The 22687-nt window shown below is 40.9% G+C and overlaps 1 protein-coding gene across 7 annotated transcripts in view; it reads right to left on the bottom strand.

Annotated features, from left to right (window-relative positions):
- Positions 1 to 16395, bottom strand: part of BRD1 (bromodomain containing 1) — a 106305-nt gene extending 89910 nt beyond the window's left edge. For 5 of the 7 annotated variants that reach the window (XM_073328328.1, XM_073328329.1, XM_073328331.1 and 2 more), the window contains exons 1-2: positions 16019 to 16395; positions 9470 to 10850 (exon numbers count right to left, since the gene is read on the bottom strand). In XM_073328328.1, the coding sequence (XP_073184429.1) occupies positions 9470 to 10836 (1367 nt within the window). In that variant the 5' untranslated portion in view covers positions 10837 to 10850; positions 16019 to 16395. Of the gene's footprint in view, positions 1 to 9469; positions 10851 to 16018 lie in introns of those variants that run through there. The other 2 variants (XM_073328335.1, XM_073328333.1) reach the window with 2 other exon arrangements.
- Positions 16396 to 22687: the final 6292 nt, after the last annotated feature.

The raw sequence follows: 22687 nt of genomic DNA, 5'->3' as shown, positions 1-22687 counted from the left end.
CACCAGAGAGGTTATCAACTTAATGAAACTTATAGGACAATCAGTCTTCCTTAGTGACCAATTTCCTACTTCCTTCGGAGCCTCTAAATTTCTTTCAGTAATTTGATCATCCAATTAATTATTTTTCATCCAGACATGACAAGTGTTATACAGCTATTTGGTAGTTATGGCATTTTGTGAGGCTGCTGTTTTTTCCTCCCCATGTTAATTATGTGGATGTATTTTGTCATTGTCAGGAGGTGCAGACAGTGTGAAATACACACCTCTTACTCTTTTATAAATTCAAACAAAACAATATTGTACATTAGCCACTTATCCTCCGATTCAAATTTATACAGTTATCAACTAAAACACTCAAATATTTATCTTCAGATTTTTTGTGGTACCATCACCAGGAGTGATAATAAAAATAAAAATAAACATTTTGATGTTGCCACTTTCCTGATATCGCCACTGCATAATATTATCACTATTATGCCAAAAGAAAACCTCAAGGTTTGAATAAACTATTCTACGTGTTGAGTATGCCTGTAAGAGACATTACTTTGAGGGGACCCTTTTAAAATGTAGCCTCTTTAACCAACTATATACTTCAGCAAGTTCATATTTCAAGCATCTTTTGTTAAAATATTTTCTAATCCATGCTCTATGACATCCCAAGTCACAACTGTGGTCAAAGCTTTTTTTTTAACCACATCCATATACTCAGTCAAGCATTTCATTATTTGGATATAAATACTTGTTCAGGAATGGTGGCCCCCATTATTTATTCAAGAGAAATGGAGTGACAGGCATATTGTGCACTGAAGCATATGGTGGCAAAATTTGAATTTCTACTATGTGTTGAAATAAGCCATCATCATCAAAACAAAGATAAATGTGGAAGAAAAAAAATCTATGTAATATAGAGAAAGTTTATCCTCCAAGATATCAGATATAATTATTTAAGAGTCTTAGGAGCTTTACTGTTCCTTCTCCATTGGTTACATCCTGCAGACCAATTTTTCATAAAAATAATTACATTAAATATCTTTTAAAGGTAATAGCATAAGATAGAAGTGGGCTACCTCCTGAACACAATTTGACACACACAAAAAGCTAGATCATTCCTGTCCATTACGTTGTTATTTGAAAGTATTGTTCGTATTCTCTTCAGCTTCCAGTCACCAAAACAACCTTACATTTCAGATGTTATTTTCTCAGCTTCCAAGACTACATACGTACTCTCCAGTATCTGGAGTGGAGCTGGACAATATGGATTTATTTTTTTGTTCATGAGCAATTAAAAAAAAATGTTGTGGGTCAAACAAAATGTTTCATTTCACCAACATCAAAGATTATGTTTAGACTGACCATTTTTAAACATTTGTGGGTTTATAATAAAATTAAAGGATTTTCAAACAAAAAGTCTTTTCAAACCAAAAAAAAAGTTTTCTTTCAAAAATGTCTAAATGAAAAATTTGATTTTGTTTGGTTTTTTTATTTTTTATTTCTTTAACTGAAACAATCATGTCTGGTGAAACTGACAAAACTTTTACCCAGTTCTAATCTGGAATTGAAGATGCCAGAAAAAGTTAAGTCTTTTAATTTATCTGCCTCACTCAAGGGTGAAGGACAATTCTTGAATGAATGTTATGGTAACCTAGTGGGTTACATGTCACAGTGCATCTCCAAAGTACTGAAGAATTTTAAATCTTTCTACAGTATTTCTGATCTCCTTAACATTATGTAAAAATATTCCTGAGCCACACTCCTTACAGTTGGTATCAAACTTCAGTTAGTTCTCACATAAGATTTTCCCTCCCCCAAACAATATAAATTGTGCAATCTGCCTCATTTTACATAGTGATCAAACTTGATTTGTATGTTTGAGCCAAAAGAAGCATGTCAAGTCTGTATCATGTCTATATGTATAAAAACAAAAAAACAACACTAAACGAATGTTATTTAGGTTGCAAAGTCAAGAACTAGAAAATTAGGAAATGCTAAATTTAGTTTGCACAGGCAGCCATAATTCAGCCCCTTGCCCATCTATCATGTGCGCTGAATGAGGCAGGGATCATGCCGGGAAAATAAAAGGATGAGAAAATGAAATTAAACACTGTATCAATGCATACACGAGGGGAAGAATGAAGGCTGCACCAACAACTGTAAATCTGCCATTTCCTAACTTTTGAGTGCTTTACATTGCAGTCTTTGTGTGTAATTTCCTAGAATTATTGTTTTAAAGGAAAAGGGTAAAAACAAATTCCATTATGTACAACTGTAACAGCTTAGATATCACGTAGAGTTTGAACCATGAACCTTGACACTACAACACAGACTGCTACCACGTGAGCTACAGAGCCAACATTAGCTGCCAGCGGAAGGCTGTTATTCCATAGGGAGGATGGACCACTCCGGCAATGTGCTACATCTGCGGGGTTGATGAGAGGAGCCCAGCCCCCCACCCCTCCTTCCCCGCCACAAACACCCTCTTGTCCCAGATGGTGTCAACTGGGGCCACATGCTGAGTCCCAGCGGGTCAACATCCCCATTACAGTTGCTCTAGCATCTTTTAAGTGTTCCCACTATAGCATGTGCAGCAACATTGTCAGCACTGCCTCAGATCATATTTAGTTATTTTAGTAAACTGCCAAACTTTTGCTGAGGAACGCAAGCAACAGAAGGTAAGTGATAACTTTCAGTTTCTATCTCAGCCAAAGCTTTCATGGAAGAAAGACAAGGCACTTCTGTAGCCTAAGGGATATCCCACTGTTCAATGTCAAAAGCAACAATGCAGTTGTGAGAACTTCTCAAAGAAGATATCAATCTTTTATAATCAAAAGTTTTACGTAATCTAGATCTAGAGGATGCTCCCTTATAATAAACACAGGCAAAACTTAATGCAACATTAAAGTTACAACATTTAAAAAAAACAAAACAAAAGGAAATAACAGAGTCCTGTTGTAAGTAATTAACTAATATATATTTTCAGTGTGGGAGAAGTAGCCGACTTAATGAATAATTAAACACATACAGCATGAGCAGTCTGGGTGACAATGTTAGAGAAGACTGAAGGGGGGAGAGTCCCTACCCATTACCACTTACATCAACAGGAGTAGAAGTGGGCTCATTTTGCCGGAGAGTTTTCTCAAAGAGTAGTTTAATAGGGCAGTAATGTTAATTTGCACTGGGCGAGATGTATTTTTCCTGAGCAGGAAAGAGAACGGGTAACATTTTTGAAAAATGCCAAAAGGACATAGGAGCCTATGGGCTTATCTACATGGAACAGCTGCACTGGTATAACTTGAATCTGCTTTTAAACCAACCTAGTTAAACTGCTGCAAAAACCTGTATGAAAATCTGACCTTAACTCCCTTAAACGATTCTGAAAGCTTTACCTAGGATTTTTTTCTTAGACAAGCTTAATGTACAGAAAACTGGAATACAAAATAATTGCACAGATATCCTGAAATCACAGGGACTGCAAATTTCACACCTACCGTTTTCATTAGTGTTATGGCAGGGGCTTTCGGGGATAATTTTACTGTGGGTGTATGTCAATATCACACATACATATTGTTTAGGTATAGCTTCTCTCACTGAGGCACTCCAGATTAAGGAGACTGTGCATTCATACCTAAATGAATGTCATATGGAAGCAGGGGCTCATTAAGTTTTGCTAAAGTTTCAGAGATGCTCGCTGAACATGTTCAGAAGACCTTTTTCTACTCACTTTACTTTTAATGTTTTTTTCATCTAAGGTTGATTAAGAAACACTCAAATGAAGGTCTAGCTACATGTCAAATAGACAGTTTCTTTATTCAGCCAATTCTGAGGTATTACTCAGCAGGAGATTTAATAAATATATACATTAAATGGCCTGATTTTCAGAGGTGCTGAGCACATGTAGCTCCCCCATCAACTTTTACGTCACTGTTCAACAGCTCTAAATATCAAGCCAATTAATTATTTTTAAAATTTGAGTTTATGCTTTCCTTCTTTTATAACTTAAACGGCTTAAATTTTCCTCACTCTGTAGAAAGGGCATGGCAAGTTTCATCCCCAAGAGAGATACAGCTTAAAAATAGTATTAGAAAAGGGGTTAGTTTCCATGAAGACTGCAAGTAGCATTAACCATAGCATTTACTATCATTTTGTGGAATTGTACTTAAAAACTGCCCACATATTAATTCTCATAGTATTTATCCTTCAGGAAAAGGAGATTAGATCATGAAGTTTTTGGGCTACAGTCAAATCAATTTTCTCTTCAGTAAAGGCAAAATCAAACAAATCAAAAACAAACTTTTTTGTTTGATTCACAGATTAGTTTAGGAAAATATACACCTTTCAACTTTGGACTCTGAGGCAATTTCCAAAGCCAAACAATTTATTTTAAAGAACTTGCCTTTAAACCATTTTTTTAAACTGTTATTTTTTAACTACACTTTTAAACCCTGGCCCACTGCCAAAAATATAATTTCTGGTCTGAGAAATCAGTGAACATTACATGTCCAACTGCTTCAGAGCAAGGCTGGAAACAAATGCTGGAATATCTGTGGAATCTGGGAATGGAAGCAGTTTTCCCAACAATGTAGAGAATTTATTTCTATCCCTGATTTTTCATAAGATATCAAATATTAAAATTGGGTCATTCTGACCATAATGCCCCCCCCGCTCCTTACCCTCCCCCTCCTCTACACATATGTGATGGCCTCATTTTAGTGAGAATTAATTAAATTAAAAAAAAAAAAGAGGAAGAACTGAAAAAAAGGTAGAACTGGTTCAACACTGTTTGAACATTTAAATTCTAAATTGCTATTTAATTCAACCTGTTTAATTCCTGTTCCCCTTGTTATCTGTGAACATTCAAGCAAACAGAATTGCTTACAAACATTTTTGGAGCTAGACTTAATGTATGAATACCTATTTTTCATGTGAACAAGAGTATTTGTTACTTGCTATTACCCTGTTTTAAAATATTAATTATCTCATCAAGAAGCAGAAATAATTTCATTTAATCAATCACAAACCATGAATAATGAACGGAGTACAATCTAACTGAAGTCTGCTACCAACCCAGAGAGACTGAAAGCTGTTCGTCCAAGCTATTCAGCGTACATATTAACAGAAATCAGAACAGAAGGGGGCTACATTCTCAACAACCATTATTTGTAAAGAATAATTTGACCAGCTCTAACCATACATTATACGTACATTATACATCAAATGGTATAATTTATTTGTAGTATTAGGTAGAGCTCAAAGGCCCAATCAGGATCAGGGCCCTGTTGTAGTAAACATTATGAACACAAACATTGTCCCTGCCACAAAGTATCTTACAAAGCATTCGTCTCGCTTAATCCTAAAAAGAGAATACTGGTGCTATAACAATGCTGGAAATGAAATCAGTATGAAGAGAGAGGCACATCAGAAAAAAATCTCTTTCCCTAAATTATGTGTCATATTTATTTCCTGACCCCTACTATATGTTGTGTTTTTGAGTATCAACGAGGTAAAGTCCCAAATGTTCAGCAAAACTGAAGTCAGTATGTCTCTCTGACAAACCTTCTGTCCCAAGTCTCTGACATCATAATCAGTATGTCTCCACATTCAAGAGGTATTAAAACTCAATTAACGTAAGTGAATGGAATCCGACAAAAATAAGTTTCAGTGCTCTCTTCATTTAATTAAGCTGTTCTAAGTCCTCCTAAATTTGAAAATAGATAAATGAAGCCAAGTTACAGTCTTGCAACTTTGCTCTCCTCCCCCCACGCAAAGGAAATCTCACAGTGTTAGCTTTTATGAAATTATCAGTCTCTCATTAACTCACACAAGTTCTAAATTAGACTGCCAGTACACCAGCAGTCCTTGTTTAAAGTATTGGTAACACACACACACAATTTTAACAGGTGAAAATAGCTTTGATACTAGTTTTGATCCATTTTAGTTTGTATTTACACTTCTGCATATAACAAACTCCTGCAGGCACTAAAACCAGTACACTATATAATTTTCAGTGTGTTTACATATATTTTATAGATATATACAAAAAACTGTACAAGATACAGGTTTAAGTTCCTGCAGGAACTTACAATATAACAAAGTTTAAAATGAAAAAGAGCAAGATTAGGATCACAGAAATTTTATCCCACCCATGTTTTTGTTTGTTTGTTTTTTTAAATAATGGAAACATTTTTAAAAGAACTATTCAGTTTTAGTTTTAACTATACAATTGTACTTCAAGACACAGAAAAAAATTTAAAGTACATCAAAAGAGGGAAGCCTGCCAAATAATCAGTGGGGCCTTGGGAAGATTCAGATGTTAAAGGAGCACTCCAGGAAGACAAGGCTACTGCAGAAAAGCTAAATGAATTCTTTGCATCTATCTTCCCTGTAAAGAACGTGAGGTAGATACCTTAGCCATTATTTTTAGGTGACAAATCTGAGAAACTGTCCCAGATTGAGATGTCAATAGAGGAAAAATTCATAAATTAAATAATAAGTTGTGACCAGAACCAGAGGATATTCACCCAAGAGTTCTGAAGGAACTCGAATATGAAATTGCAGAACTGCTTCCTGTGGTATGTAACACAGCACTTAAATCAACATTGGTACTAGATAACTGGTAGATAACTAATGTGACACCGATTTTTAAAACAGGCTCCAGAGACACTTCTGGCAATTACAGGCCCATAGGCCTAACTTCAATACCAGGCAACTGACTGAAATTGTAACAAAGAACAGAATTGTCAGACACACAGATGAACACAATACATTGTGGAGAATCAACAGATTTCGTAAAGGGAAATCATGCTTCACTAATCTATTATAATTCTTTCAGGGTGTCAACAAACTTGGATAAGGATTATCCAGTGGATATAGTGTACTTGGACTTTCAGAAAGCTTTTGACTAGGTCCCTCCCCAAAGGCACTTAAGAAAACTAAGCAGGCATGGTATAAGATGGAAGGGCCTCTCATGGATCAGAACTGGTTTCAAGATAGAAAACAAAGGGTAGGAATAAATGGCCAGCTTTCAGACTGGCGAGAGGAAAATAGTGGAGTTACCCCAAGAATCTGTACTGGGACCAGTGCCATTCAACATATTCATAAATGATTTGGAAAGCAGACTGTGAAGAGATACAAAGGAATCTCACAAAACTGAGTGACTGGGAAAGAAAGTTGAAGGTGAAGATAAATGTAGATAAATGCAAAGTACTGCACGTTGGAAAACATAATCCCAACTATACATACAAAATGATGGGGTCTACATTAGCTGTTGCCACTCAAGAGAGAGATCTTGGGAGTCACTCTGTAAAGTTCTCTGAAAACATTCCCGCAATGTGCAGTGGCAGTCAAAAAAGCTAACTATGTTAGGAACCATTTGGAAAGGGATAGATAGTAAACCAGAAAACATAATGCCACTATATAAATCCATGGTACACCCATACCAGGAATATTGTATACAGTTCTGGTCACCCTAACTCAAAAAAAAAAAAAAAAAAAAAATTAGAATGGAAAAAAATACAGAGAAGGGCAACAAAGACTGTTAGGGGTATGGAACAGCTTCCATACGAGGAGAGATTAAAAAGACTGGGACGGTTCAGTTTAGCAAAAGAGAAGACTGAGGAGACGTAATGATAGAGGTCTATAAAATCATGAATGGTGTTGAAAAAGTGAGTAAGGCAGTGTTATTTATTCCTTCACATAACTTTCATTGGGTGACCCCTGATTGTTGTGTTAACTGAAGGCCAAAACTATTACTGGGTTCAAAAAATAATTCAATAAATTCATGGAGGATAGGTCCATCCGTGCTCTGGGTGTCCTAAATTCTCGCTGTTAGAAGCCAGATCACTTGATAAATTTCCCTGTTCTGTTCCCTCCCTCTGAAGCATTTGGCACCAGCCACTGTTGAAAGACTGGTTACTGAGCTAGATGGACCAATGGTTTGACCCAGTAGGGCTATTTTTATGTTCTCATGTACATGTATTAGTGTCAATGTATTGATGGCACAGAGCTTTTGGTCCCATGCCTAATAATTCATTTCAGATGCATTATTAAACTGTAGCGCAGTGCTTTAATGACTTCCTGGTTAATTTCAAGAAGAAATCTGCACAGCATCAAACTGTAATTCTTGCCAGCCTTGAAGAATATAGCTGCACTGCAATACCAAACAGAAGGTGTAGGAACAGCCATGCGAGAATCTAACCCAGTGGTGGGCAACCTGCGGGCCGCATCAGGGTAATCTGATTGCAGGCCGTGAGACATTTTGCTGACGTTGACAGTCTGCAGGCATGGCCCCCCACAGCTCAGTGGCCGCAGTTCGCCGTTCCTGGCCAATGGGAGCTGTGGGAAGCAGCAGGCCTGCAGACAGTCAATGTCAGCAAAATGTCATGCCACCCGCAGTCAGGTTATCCTTGCAAGCCGCAGGCTGCCAGCCACTGATCTAACCCGTTAGCCAAAGAACTGCCTCAGAGTGCTTCTTATACTACTTGGAAAACATTCTACAGTAGACTAAAATTGAATGAGCACAGGATGTCCAATTCAACAGAAGCCACTAGTATTGGTGGTCTAAGATGAAATTTTGAGGGAAACTCTCAACTTGAATATTTATTCAATTTACTAATTTCAAAAAATTCTAATTTCTGATAAAGTATTCTTTAATCAGCATGTAGAGAGTATTTTGATTAATTCCTGTATTAAAATGTTTTATGTTGCTTTTTTTCCCCCTGTTCCCTGCTGATATTAAGAGTCTTTCCAGCATGGAACAGCAGTTGGACCACAAAACATGCTTATATTCACCCTCCTCCTCCACACTGTCCTCTTTTCACTGCGGGCTCAGGGAAGAACATAACTGCAAGCTCTGTTCAAAGTACAGAGAATGATATGGTGCTAAATGCACAGGACACTAAGAACAACTGACTATCAAAAAACCAATGAAGTTGACTGGATACAAATGCTGTCATATGCAAAAGTGATTTTCATGTTGATGTCCCTTTAAAAAGCCCCGCTGAGAATGGAAAGTCAGGTACATTTCGGAAAGCAAGTAAATCTCAGCTTAACCTTAAAGATGTGTTTAAGAGCTTTCCTGAAATGAGGTGCAGTTAAGCATGTGATATTTTTACTATTCTGAATTGGGGCCTAAGTGAGTAAACTATAAGGACATACACAGAATTTACAGAGTGGAAGAAAAATGATTGCTGGCTCTAACAATGAAAGTAGGATGGGGGGAGGACTATCCTCCAATTTCTATGTGAAAATATTTGTGTGCGCTTTTTAACTACAAGTGGCAAAAGTAATACAACATGCACAATTTACATGTTAGGGACACCTATTTATTTTCCTTTTTTTCCTTTGTTGTATAAGCACCTTATGCAGTTTTTCAAACTTCCATTAATTCTTTATCTATAGAACCTATGACAAATGTATATTCAAAAGTACATACAGAAATTTGTGTCTACATTTTGCTGCATGATTGTTTGCTTACCTCTGAGGGGGAATATAAGGAGCAGATACTGTTGGCATAGCTGTACAGTGTTCAACCACTGATTTCTTGGCCTTTTTTGCCTTTTTTCTGACTTTTGATGTAGACCTTGCAGTTCTGACTGATCCCTCTTTTCTACACACACCATTTTTCATATCAGCTTCTCCATAAATATTTAGAGGTCGCCGTATACAACCTGGTGGAGTATGTACATCACAGTAGGCAGTCTTTTTTACTGAGAATGTTGTTCCACTGCCAGTTAATTCTTTCACAGGTTCCATTTTCATATACAAACCAGCCTTTTGAGCACATGTCACATGGAATGCTGTGTAACAGTTTGCTTTGTGGCACTGGATGCAGGCACCAACGCCTTTCTGTTTACAGAGGTAGCATGTTAACTTCCATCTGGCTGGGGGAATGTTTCTGACACCATCAATGGGCTCAATAAAAACCGTATTGGCAAATCCAACTTCTGGAATCCACAAAGCACACACAACATGTCCCCAGCGGTCATCATCAGTCTTTTTAAAGGCACCTCCCTTATTTGGGCACAGCACACAGTCTACAGGCCGGGAACGGGACTGCAGACAGCGTCTGCAGAGCCACTGACCCTCAGGTATATATGGCACCCCATAGCACTCCTGATGCACTGCTAAATTACACATATCACAAAATAGGATTACATTGCTGTTCTGACATTCACCATCCATGCATATACAACATACTGCATCTTCGTCAATTAAAGACTGATGGTCACCCTGTTTTTGGTTCTCACAATAAGACTCTTTTTCAAACCTGTCCATAAGGAATTCAAACATATTCTGTGACACAACTGATACTCCATCACTTTTTCGCTTTTCATTTATTATTTCTAACCATGCATAATCTTCTTCATCCATGTCATACTCTACTTCGTTGTCAAGTTCTTCTGCTGACTTTTCAATGAATTTATAATAAATTGGAGGTCTCCGAGGGGCAGAAAGTGGACTGTACTCAACAACACGTACTTTTGGTTCTGGAAGAGGACTTGTTGTAGCAGGTGTACCATGTGCACTTGGAAGAGCTTCATTTTTCTTTTTCACTTTGTTATTTTTATGTCGCTTAGCTCTCAGACAAACTGGTGGTCTCTCACTATTTTCTTTATTGCTGTTGCATTCACTCATTTCTTGTGCTGTGAGATCATCTTCTAATATAATCTCTAATGGATCAAAAATACTAATCCTGTGCAGGCGACCTTCAATTTCTATTTCAACCATCCTTTGAGCTTGAGCATATGTCAAAGTTTCTCGTGTAGGTGAGTGTTTAATACTGCACGGGGAAGAAGAATGCCTTGCTGCAGATACTCGATGGCATCTTCCTTTTCTCCTCATTTGGTAATGTTTACCTAAAATTATAATCAGAGTTATTATGTTGCATTTTGAAAATTTATCTCTCTTGCTAAAGTATAAAAATTAATACAGTAAAAAAAAAACAAAAAACCAGAAGCTAGTTTAAGCTTTGTACTACCCAGGGACATGCAAGTCTTAAATTTATGCAATGTTTGTACTTGAAACAAACTTAAATCTGGCTACCCCTAACTTCCAAAGACACACCAGTGAGTAGCACATTTAGCATTACTCCAAATCCAAATGTGTTGATAGATTACTGGAATTAATTACACTCATTTCCTACATTAAAAAAGTCCCATAGAGACAAATTAATAAGAGTATAATGAATTTAGAGAACTATAGGTTCTGTAAAGCGACAGGAAGCCAATCCAACTGTAGCAATTCAACATTGGCACAGAGAAATTGTTGCCAAGACCCACCCACCAAAGGATTAAACTTGTGCCATAAGGTAACAGAAGTACAGCGGACCCTCACTAGAGCATGGATTCGCATATAGCGCAGTCGCAGTAATGGATCCCAAATTTAAATATTTAAATTGGGATCCATGATAACGCGACCCCCGCATTAACACGGTACCGTGCATGGATCCCGCATTCTAGAGAGGGTCCGTTGTAGTCATTGTAATGGAAAATTACCATTGTTTTCCAGAAATAAAGGCCTGTATGCAAAGTCCTGGTTTCACTGTTGAAAGCTTATTCAGCAGCAGCCCGAAGAAGAAATATTCCAGATATAGTTTTGCACAAAAGGCAGTTATGATCTGAAAAATAACTATGTAAAAATTGCACTTGCTTTAACAAATCTGACCTCTTTATGTATTCAGAATTGTATCTGCTTAGTCAGTATGTTTACACTTACCTAAAGTAAACCTCAAAGATGTATGGTTTATGTTATTTCCTCATGTGTCTCACTATTTACATTGTAAACTTTTACAGATAGGGAATGGTCTTATACATATTTTCACAGGTGTGCTATCAGACAATCAACATAATCTTTGTCACTAAAATTATTACCACCATCATACATTTTATTCAGTTCTGTATAGCCCATATTGCTGTGGAAGAGCATATTCCGTTACGGCCCACGTATCACCGAGACAACTATGAATTAAGGTTTAATACCAATACTTTTACCACTAGGGGAGACGCAAACTGAGAACTACTTTAATTTTAGCTCCCAGACTGGGTTTTTGGGGCTGCCAATTAGAGAAGAAAACAAAATCACTTTTAAAATGAACATTTGATCTAAAAGAAACCTCCAATGCTATTTTCAGCAATTGATTCTCAAGAGTAAATCAGCATTTTCTGACTTGTAGTAGGGTTCCTAAAATTCCATTAACTTCAAAATTATACACAGCTAGCTTGGGCTGGATTTGAACCAGTGACCTAGGAAAAGAAACATTCATCTTTAGCTTCAAGTTCTACTGGAATAAAGTATTGCATCTGTATCATAAAGGAAGCTGTGATAATAAGATTGTAAAAATGGAAAACTAAGCATCCTGACCAGACTGGTCCATACACGGTTGGTAATCTGAAAGATTACTAAAAATAAAACTGTTGGCTTCCATGTTTCTATTTCTTTCAGCACAGGTCTGATCAGCTGACCAAATGAAAGATAATTTTCTCCATCAGCCCTGCAAACTCAACCTGGCATCTGAAAGTTATGGTAATTACTTTATATTAATTTATCTTTAGAGCACTCTGAAAACCAGCTGTTAGACAGTAAGCAAGTCTCAATCTTACCAACAGCGAACTCTTGCTCCCCCTAGAATTGATTTCTTAAGATCCCATGGCCATGTATCTGACCTGCTAGCTAGACCATACAAGCCCCATCAAGTCAGGAATTACACACGATGGCGTGAGTAAAGTTTGCAGAATAAATATTTCAGTCAGTGATAGTATGCCTAACAAAACATTGGGGCAAATATACTTCTGTTTTCTTCATAAAAAGTTGAAACAAAATTTACTACAACCAATAAATTCAAAGGCAAACCTAAAATGCACTGCTTTCCTCACCTTCAGAAGTTATATGCACAACAATCACATACCTCATGATTTGCAGTACAAAGGCAAGATGGAATGTATCAAGCAGGCAATATCAGATCACATCCATTGCAATATCTTCACCCTCCCCCCCACAAAAGGCCTCATTTAACAAACAACAACAAAAGGATCAGCCTGAACTTGTTTTCGTGGTTTTGTAGATGTAATAGTGTGTTATTTAACAAATTTTGTGTTAAAGTCAAACACAGTTGTATTAAAAATATGATTCTAACACAAATCAAAAAGCAACATCCAGTGCACAATCATTACAGGGCAACATCTGGATTTCCACTGTTCTTGGTAATGATCAAAAAAAAATCTACATAGATTTTTCTCCTTTTGTGAATTTCCATGAAACTTTTAATAGAGGTGCTTGTGAGGATAAATATATTAAAAGATTGTGAAGTGCTCTGATACATACTGATGAAAAGCACTATATTAAAGTTAGGTACTGTTATTATTAGTTTGTAAAGCAACATTTCATTGAACGTGTCAGTTTCCAACCACAGAACAGATGAATCCATTAATATTCGCTATAGTAGGCCTAATAACTAGATATAAAGAGTGACAATTTAATTTAACTCTAAATTTAGTTCCCATAATCTCACAAATTCTGGGGCAGGGAATATAAAACGGCCCCTCTAAATTTCAATAAAAATGTAGATTTGTTTGTACCCTTATAATGTTGTAAAGTCATTTATCAGTTTGTTAGTGCAAGAGAACCTGACATTGAAATTGACCAATTTAGTTTCATTTTCTAAGATATGCTATTTATCATTAATAGGTAAAGAGTAAATAGATTTTTAATTCAATTTTAATAATCCAACATATGAATATTTGGAGTATTTTTATATAAACCCACCTATTTTTATATACACCATAACCAGAGCTACAAATACCAATGATCATGGAGGTAACTGCCTATTACCTCAAACTGGAAAAGAGGGACAGACAGTGGCTATTATGACTGACTATAAAACATGGGTTCTCAAACTTTTTCTTTCAGAGCCCTCCCTCTTGCCCCCCCCCCAACGTGCTATAAAAATTCCCCAGCCCACCTGTGCCACAACTACTGTTTTTCTCCATATTCAGTAGGTTAAAAGCCAGAGCTGGCATTAGGGGGTAGGAAAGCAGGGCAATGGCTCAGGGCCCAACTCCACAGGCAGCTCTGTGAAGCTAAGTTGCTCAGGCTTTAGCTTCAACCCTGGGCGGCGGGGCTTGGACTTCAGCTTTCTTCCCTGGTCCCCAGTGAGTCAGCCTTGCTTTCTGGTTTATTTTGGCAGACCCCCTAAAACCTGCTTATGGCTCCCTAGGGGGCCCCGGATCCTTGGTTGAGAACCATGGCAATAGAAGACACTGCCATTTGTCCATATCCTAGTCATTGTTCTTTCATATATTCTAATATTGGAAAAAACACAATAATGTGTATTAGTTTCCAGGCCAAAAAGCAATTTCTCAATCACAGTGGCAACCAGTTGATGAACAAGAGTATCTCAGAATGCAAGCAGCTTGCCTCCCAGGTGTACCGCAAATGTCATAAATCCTAAATAAGGGAAGATGTCTACCACAAAGTGATGAAAAAAGGTATCTCCCAATAATGAGATTAGGACAATTATCATTTACATACTTAAGCACTTTCTCTTACATTTAGATTAGTTTCCAGTCTGGAAATGGATGGTAATTTAACATTTTACACTTAAAGGGAAAACAGTAAAAATGTGTGGGAGGGAGCACACTACATGTGGAAGTAGTATTGAAATTATCTGTCCTCATTTTGCAGATACCTAGTTTGGGTGAGTAAAAAATAACCTGGACCCTAAAGCATAATAATAAGGGTTGCTAACCTTACCATAAAACAGGAAGAATTCCTAATGCATTACACAACTCAGTTTGGGTCACTTCTTTCCTCCTTTTAAAGGATGTCAAAGCCTGCAGAAGATGGAAGAAATGCTCTCCACAGAGCTATTGTTTTTCTTAGAATGACCATTTGCTGAGACAGTTTCCACTATCATGACCAAAAAAAAAAAATGCAGCTGTTTTTGTGCAATGAAAGTTATGGGGCTGAAGCACTCCTTGCTAAGGGGACAGGTGAGGGGAGAGCAGATTAAACCTATGGTGCAGCACTTGTACGGACCTTTGTAAAGGCTACCAATTCGTTTTGCAAGCCTGCAGTGAACCCTGCACTCACTACTCTCCTTCTCCCTCATTTCTTTGTGTTTGGTCCTTGACTCCTTTATGGAAGAGAAATCCCCCATTCCATTCATGGTTCTCAACAAGCATCCTTCTGTGGAGCACCGCAAAGAGATGGACACAATGAAACTACCAAGGATGTTACAAACAGTACATTAGTACCAGACCATAAGGGAGAGCAAGCAGAAACATTTCCAGCATACACGTGGAGATAGGATACCAGCAGCCTCAGCCTTCAGAGTATGATCACCCTCTCAAGTCTAGCCATATTGATACACAGAAAAAACAGTGGCTGAACCCTGAAGAATTCATTTGATCCCATCAATGAAAATACCCATTTTAGGCCTAGGCTCTAGCCCACCTGATATTACCAAGCCTAACATTTCCTGGGTCTCCCGGAACCCAGCAAGGAGGTAACCGGCATCATTCACCCCACTAGCCCCTTCTCTACCCTGCCGCCCTCCCAAAGGGCACTCGCACTTAGTCTCTTCCAGAAGGGTTTCCTCCCCAAGCTCCCTCTGCCTTCTCTCCCCACTCGCCCCCCCCCCGCCCCGCCGCAATGGATGGTTCCTGCCCACGCCCCTTATCCCTCCCACACCCTGCTCCAGCAACGAACACTTCCTACCCACGCCCTTCATCGCTCTAGCCACACCCCCCCCCACGCGCGCGAATGGTTCCTACCCGCGCCCGTCACCCCCGCGCGAATAGTTCCTGCCCAGGCCCGTCAGCTCCAGCCCTTCCCGAGCCTCGCCCCACCCCCCACCCTGACAATACTCGGCCCACAAACATGGCGTCCAACAAAACAGCTTGCGCTGCGCCCTCCCCCGCCCGCTGTGCCGGGCAGCCTCCGCCCGCTCCCGCCGCCAAGCCCCTCTCGCTGGGCCCGGCTCCGGCCGCAAGCCGCCGGCCCCGCTCTCCCGCCCGGCCGCACTCACGCTGTGGGAGCCGCCGGAGCGCGGCTGACAGACCCTCCTGCTCCTCGTCTCCGGGTCGACGCTGCGGCCGGTCTAATGGCGGGGGCGGCCCCACCGATGCCGCTCCCAGCAGCCCCGAGCGGCCAAGCGGGCGCTGGCGGTGCCGGGCTGCCTTCGGGCTGCCGGCGGCGGGTGCGGGGCTCCTGCTCGGGCCTCGCGCGGCGCATTCGGGAGGCGCGGCGCTGGTCGCAGTCCGGCTGCGGGCTCGGCGCTCCGTCCTCGGGCTGAGAACCTCCCCTCCCCCCTCAGCACAAACAATGCGGCTTCACCACAGCGCTGCGCCGGCGGGGGGAGCGGGGGACGGGACGTGAGAGCGCCAGTCCCAGGCACCGCCCCGCCGCCGTGGGGGAGGGGCTCTCCCAGCCCTGTGTTGCGAGGGGGAGGGGGCCTGCCCCATGGTGCAGAGCCGCGGCGCGCCGCCGGGGAGGCGGCTCTCCCTGACACGGGGAGGCGGCTCTCCCTGACACGGGCAGGCACGCGGCGCTGCCGACCCCGGAGCCAAAGTCATGCGTCGGCGCCCCAAAAGCACGATTGGCCTAAAATAGAATTGGGGGGGGGGGTCACCCTTTTCCACTCCGTTCTGTCCCTGCAGGTGTGAGAAAATTTCAGATACAAAAGCCAACCTTTAATCCACACAAAATGCACGCCTCTTCCTGGCTGCTCAGGGGGAGCCTCAACTTCCCCTCTGTTCCTCTAGATATAGAATCATAGAATAGGGCCTTACTATCCATTTCCTATTACTGCTTTGACCTCGCAGCTATGCTTCTCTGCCTCCCGCTGGGCTGGACTCCTGTACCTGGGTTCCAGCAGCAGCAGTTTGTGACTCTCCCCTGCACTGCTGCCTCCTAGCCCAGTATCCTCTCTGGGCTCCAGGGCTATACACATGTTAAGGCAGGTCTGTGGCTGTGGTCCCAAGGCTTTCGCACATAGCTCTGCCCACATGTCCAGCCCTGAAAGTTGTGGGATAGAAGATTTACTGAGAAGCGTCATCAGAACAGCTCCTCGTGCCGGTACCAAAATCCTGTGACTCATGGATCAGAATCAGTTCATGGGAGCTGGCAACGCTTCTTCCCCTGGCTGCTTGGAGGTGACTCCCCCACCACTGACCCCCAGGCTGGGGAACCTGCTATTCTATCCCCTCCATATCCCACCCCCATCACTGTCTTCTGCCCCCCCACCCTTAGCCTCCCACAACATCCTGCAGCCCTGAAAATCCTAAATGTGCCTCCTGCTCCCCCTTATTCTCCCCATCTACTTTTCAGTGTCTCTGCTGCTCCTCAGAGTCCCCGTGTCCTGTCTAGCCATTGGGACCATAGAGTGGCAGCTTTTTTCCCTGTGGGCCTGGCTTCAGTCTTATTGAAAACAGTGTGAGTTTATTAAGGGCGGCCTCACTTCCACATGCAGATGGCCTGGAGGGAAATTGCATTGACAGTAATAGGGGATGGTGGCAATTCTGAATAAGGGAAAAATTGTGAGTTGGCACCTTTCATCATGTTTTCATGAGACAGATAAAATAACATCCCAGAATTACTAAAGTTGTGATTAAAAATCTCAAAAGTTGGCAACAATGGCACAGCCACCATGCAAGAGAGACACACAGCTTTGCCTGAGTGAGGTCTGACTGCAGAGAACTATGGCCCTGGCCCTCTTTAGCTCCAGGGCAAGAAGGAGGCCCACAGGCTTTTCTCAACCACAAAGTTATTCCTTGGGAAACAGGCATTAAGTACCTGAGTATCACATTAAAAAGTATGTGTGTAGAAAAGAGAAATCATACAGAAGAGCTGGTAAAATATACACTTAGGCCTTGTCTACATGAGAGCAATGAGGCATGTTAACTGCTGGTTGGTCTCATAGCACCACTGCAACACACCTCACATCCACACATAAAAGTGCTTCAGTGGTTCACAAATGTTACAACAAATGTTAGGTTATCTTTGTTCAAAGAAAGTCTGTTTAGGTAGATGGCACCTATCACCATAATATCTGAATGCCTCACAAACAATGGATTTGTCCAAACATAAGAATGGCCCTAATGGGTCAGACCAAAGGTCCATCTAGCCCAGTATCTGTCTTCTGACAGTGGCCAGTGCCAGGTGCCCCAGAGGAAATGAACAGAGAAGGTAATCATCAAGTGATCCACCCTGTTGCTCATTCCCAGCTTCTGGCAAACAGAGGCCAGAGACACCATTCCTACCCATGCTGGCTAATAGCCATTGATGGACCTATCCTCCATGAATTTATCCAGTTCTTTTTTGAACCTGTTATGGTCTTGGCCTTCACAACATCCTCTGGCAAGGAGTTCCACAAGTTGACTGTGCATTGTGTGAAGAAATACTTTCTTTTATTTGTTTTAAACCTGCTGCCTATTAATTTCATTTGGTGGCCCCTAGTTCTTGTGTTATGAGAAGTAGTAAACAACACTTCCTTATCTACTTCTCTACATCAGTCATGATTTTATAGACCTCAATCATATCTCCCCTTAGCTGTCTCTTTTCCAAGCTGAAAAGTCCCTATCTTATTAATCTCTCCTCATACGGAAGCCGTTCCACAGTAAATCTATCCCTGTGAAGTAGGGAAGTATGTGTTACCATACTTAATTTACAGACAGGGAACTGAGGCACAGACAGTTTGTAACTTGGAAATCTGTGGCAGTGCAAGAAACTGAATCCGGATCCCAAGTCCCAGACAGGTGCTTTAGCCACAAGACCATCTGCCATGTTGTCTTCTACCATGCCAGTATCCGCTGGTAATTTGTCAGAATGGACAGATACCACTGGTGTAATAATTCCAACATTATAAACTTCCATTACTGTCCCACAGTGCACCAATCACTGCCGAGGTGGCCTTTCAGTTCTGATTTCTGCACTCCATTCTGTCAAGGTCAAGTTGCCTCGAAGCCCTTTACTTCCATAAAAACTACTGCACGTGCTGTAGAGTTCTTGTATGCACTATTTTCACAAAGAAAATCCATTTCCCATTTCTGTTACCCAAATGTGATCATATTGTCAACTAGTCCCAGAGGAATCCTCTTACAAGCCTGCTGCCAGCTGGTTTGAGGTTGCCGTGGAGATGCTGGTAACCATCTGGAGAGAAGAGATCCAGGGACAGCTGAACTCAAATCATACACATTACCTGACTAGGTATCCAAAAAACTGGCTGAAATGGGCATTGTTAGAAGTGCCAAGTAGTGTCAAGAGACAGTAAAGGAACTGAAGTTCCTATATCATGAGGCCTGGCATAATAAAAGCCCAATTTGGGGCAGACAACAAGCCATTTTACAAAATGCTAGGGTACACGCTGGATGGGTTAAAACTGGCTCAATGGCAAATCTCAAAATGTAGTTGTTAATGGGGAAATACCAACAAGCAGCTCTTGGTCCAACACTGTTTGATGTTTTTTCAACAACCTATATGATAATATAAAATTTTTGCTGATAAAGTTTGCAGATGACACAAAGATTGGTGGAGTAGTAAATAATGAGAACAGATTACTGTTACAGAGTGATCTGAATCTCCTGATTAAATGGTCACAATCCAACAAAATACATTTTAAAGTACATTTTATAGTGCAAGATAATACATCCGGGAACTAAGAATGAATGTTATACTTATAGGATGGGAGATTCTGTCTTGCAAAGCAGTGACCTAGAGAAGGATTTAGGAGTCATCATAAATAATCACTTCCACATGAACTCTCAGTGCAACGTTGTGACAAAAAAGGACTAATGCAATCCTTCGATGTATAAAAAGGGGGATATCAAGTAGAAGTAGGGAAGCAATCTCACCTCTGTACCAACACTAGTAAGACTGTGACTACTGTGTCCAGTTCTGGTGTCCACACTTCAAGAAGAATGTGGAAATACTGAAGAGATTTCAAAGGGAAAAATCACAAAAATGATCCAGGGCCAGGAAAACAAGTCTTACAAGGTGCGGCTTAAGGAGCTCAATTTATTCAGTTTATCAAAGAGAAGGTTGAAAGGTGATTTTATCACTGTGTGTAGGTACTTACACATAGAAAAGAGATCTGATAGTGGGGGACTTCTCAAGCTTGCTGGCAAAGGCATAACAAGATCCAACAGCTGGAAGTTAAAGTCAGTCACATTCAACCTTGAGATAGGACACAATTTCCTAACTGTGAGGGTAATTAAACATTGCAACAGTTTACAAGGAGAGGTGACAGATTCACAATTCTTTGGAGTCTTTGAAATGAGATTAGATTTTTATTTTTTAAAGATATGCTTTAATCCAGCTTCTGGGAGAAATTCTACAGCCTGTATATGCAGAGGGTCGGGCTATGTAGTGGTTGTGTTCCTTTCTGCCCTTGGACTCTGTGCCTGAGTATCCCTGTTCATCCCTTTCCTTCATGGGTCATGAAGAAACAGGATTGCTGCATTGCCCTTAACATACTCATAACACTTGCAACTCTGCACTAGGTTAATGACTATAATCACATGCAATGCTTCAAACCTTCAGTTGGTCATCACATGCAGGAATCAGGAATAAATGTTTTCCCCAATGCACAATTGCCTAGATGTATTCTATTTTCTTTACCTTTCTCTGAAGCATCAGAATTAGGCCACAAATGAAAAAAAGACACCAGACAGGGAGGGCCAGTGTCCTGTAGTGGTGTGTCTGTGGCTGATGTGTCTTGCTCATATGCTCAGAGTCAAAATGACTGCCAGATTTGGGGTCAGGAAGGAATACTCCCCCATGTCAGATTAGAAGTAGGGTGACCATATGTCTCATTTTAGCTGGGACAGCCCCTTTTTTAAGATCTGTCCCGGCCATCACAACTTTTTTGGAAAAAGTGGGCATTTGTCCTGTTTGCTCTTGCTTTGCTCTTGCAACTTTATCAGTTGGCAAGAGCAAACAGGACAAATGCCCACTTTTGTCAAAAAAAAGTGTGGTGTGGTGTGGAGAAACATGTTGGGGATCAGTGGAGATGCCAGCCCCACATAGAGGAGGAGACAGGGCTGGGGAGGGGAAGGCAGTGTTCCAGCATGTGGAGGCCAGCAGGGTCCCAGCAACTGGGCAACAGCCTCATGCCGGGGGGAGAGGAGGAAGCTTGGGTGAGTAGCTCGGGGTGTCCCATTTTTCCTTTGGGAAATATGGTCACACTAATTAGACGGGACCTAGTTTTTTTGTTTGTTTATCTTTCTCAGCAGCATTGGATGTGGTTGGCCTGCTGGGCATATCTCACCTAATCAGTTCCCTGCCCTTGCAGAGGCCCCAGGCATTGGTGGCACTGCGATCTGTCCAGTTATCTGCCTATGGCACACAGTTTAGTCTTATGAGGACTGAAATGCATTGGTGTCAGGGTTTCCTCCCAACTCTGCACTCTAGGGTACAGATGTGGGGACCCTCATGAAAGACCCCCTAAGCTTATTTCTACCAGCTTCGTTTAAAACTTCCCCAAGGCAGAAATTCTTTGCCCTTGGATGGTATGCTGCCACCACCAAGTGATTTAACAAAGAATCAGGGAAAGGACCACTTGGAGTTCCTATTCCCCCAAAATATCCCCCCAAGCCCTTATACCCCCTTTCCTGGGGAGGCTTGAGAATAATATCCTAACCAATTGGTACAAGTGAACACAGACCCACCCTTGGATCTTAAGAACAATGAAAAATCAATCAGGTTCTTAAAAGAAGAATTTGTTTTAAAAAAAGATAAAAGAATCACCTCTGTAAAATCAGGATGGAAGATAACTTTACAGGGTAACAAAAAGATTCAAAACACAGAGGATTTCCCCTCCAGACAAAACTTTAAAGTTACAAAAACAGGGATAAACCTCCCTCTTAGCACAGGGACAATTCACAAGTTAAAACACAAAGATACTCTAACACATTTCCTTGCTATTACTTACTATTTCTGTAATATTAGATGTATCATTTCAGTGGGAGCTGGATTACATGCTTGGCCTCTCCCTTTGTCTCCAGGGAGAACACACAGAGAGAGCCCCAAACAAAGCCTTCCCCCACCCCAAGATTTGAAAGTTATCTTCTTTCCCCATTGGTCCTTCTGGTCAGGTGCCAACCAGGTTATCTGAGCTTCTTAACGCTTTACAGGTAAGGAGGAATTTTAGGCTACCCTTATGGTTATGACAATTGGTCTATCAAACGTCTTTAGACTCAGTATAGGGGTGTCTGGGTGAAATTCAATGACCTGTAATACATACATCAGACTAGATGATCTAATGGTCCCTTCTAGCCTTAAATTCTATGAAACTATGTAATCCTTAGAGCTTACCTCTCTACCCAACTCAAGGTCCTTCTGGAAAGTAAAATGGAACCATACTTAGTGAGGAGTGTATGTAGGAGAATGCTGGCTTTGTGAAACTTGACCAGCTGGATAAGGATCCAGGTCAGGAGATGGCAAATGCATTTCTGGAATCCCAGCATCTATTACGAGGCAAGAAGCCATAGGATCTGGAGACGGTAGCTAAGCAGTTCAGGAAAAAAAAAATGTGACGCAAGGGACCCCTTACAGCAGATATGCATTTTTATTGTTGTAAAATATACCAGTGTGGGATAATTTAGCAGGCTTTGTCACAGAATTGGAATTTAGGGACAGAAGGAATCACCACAATTAGTCTGACCTTGAGTATATCACAGATTACTGCCCCCACACAGAC

Source organism: Lepidochelys kempii, chromosome 1 (genome assembly GCF_965140285.1).
Source record: "Lepidochelys kempii isolate rLepKem1 chromosome 1, rLepKem1.hap1, whole genome shotgun sequence".
In the NCBI taxonomy this organism is placed as follows: domain Eukaryota; kingdom Metazoa; phylum Chordata; order Testudines; family Cheloniidae; genus Lepidochelys; species Lepidochelys kempii.
This window is presented reverse-complemented; position numbering and strand designations above follow the sequence as displayed.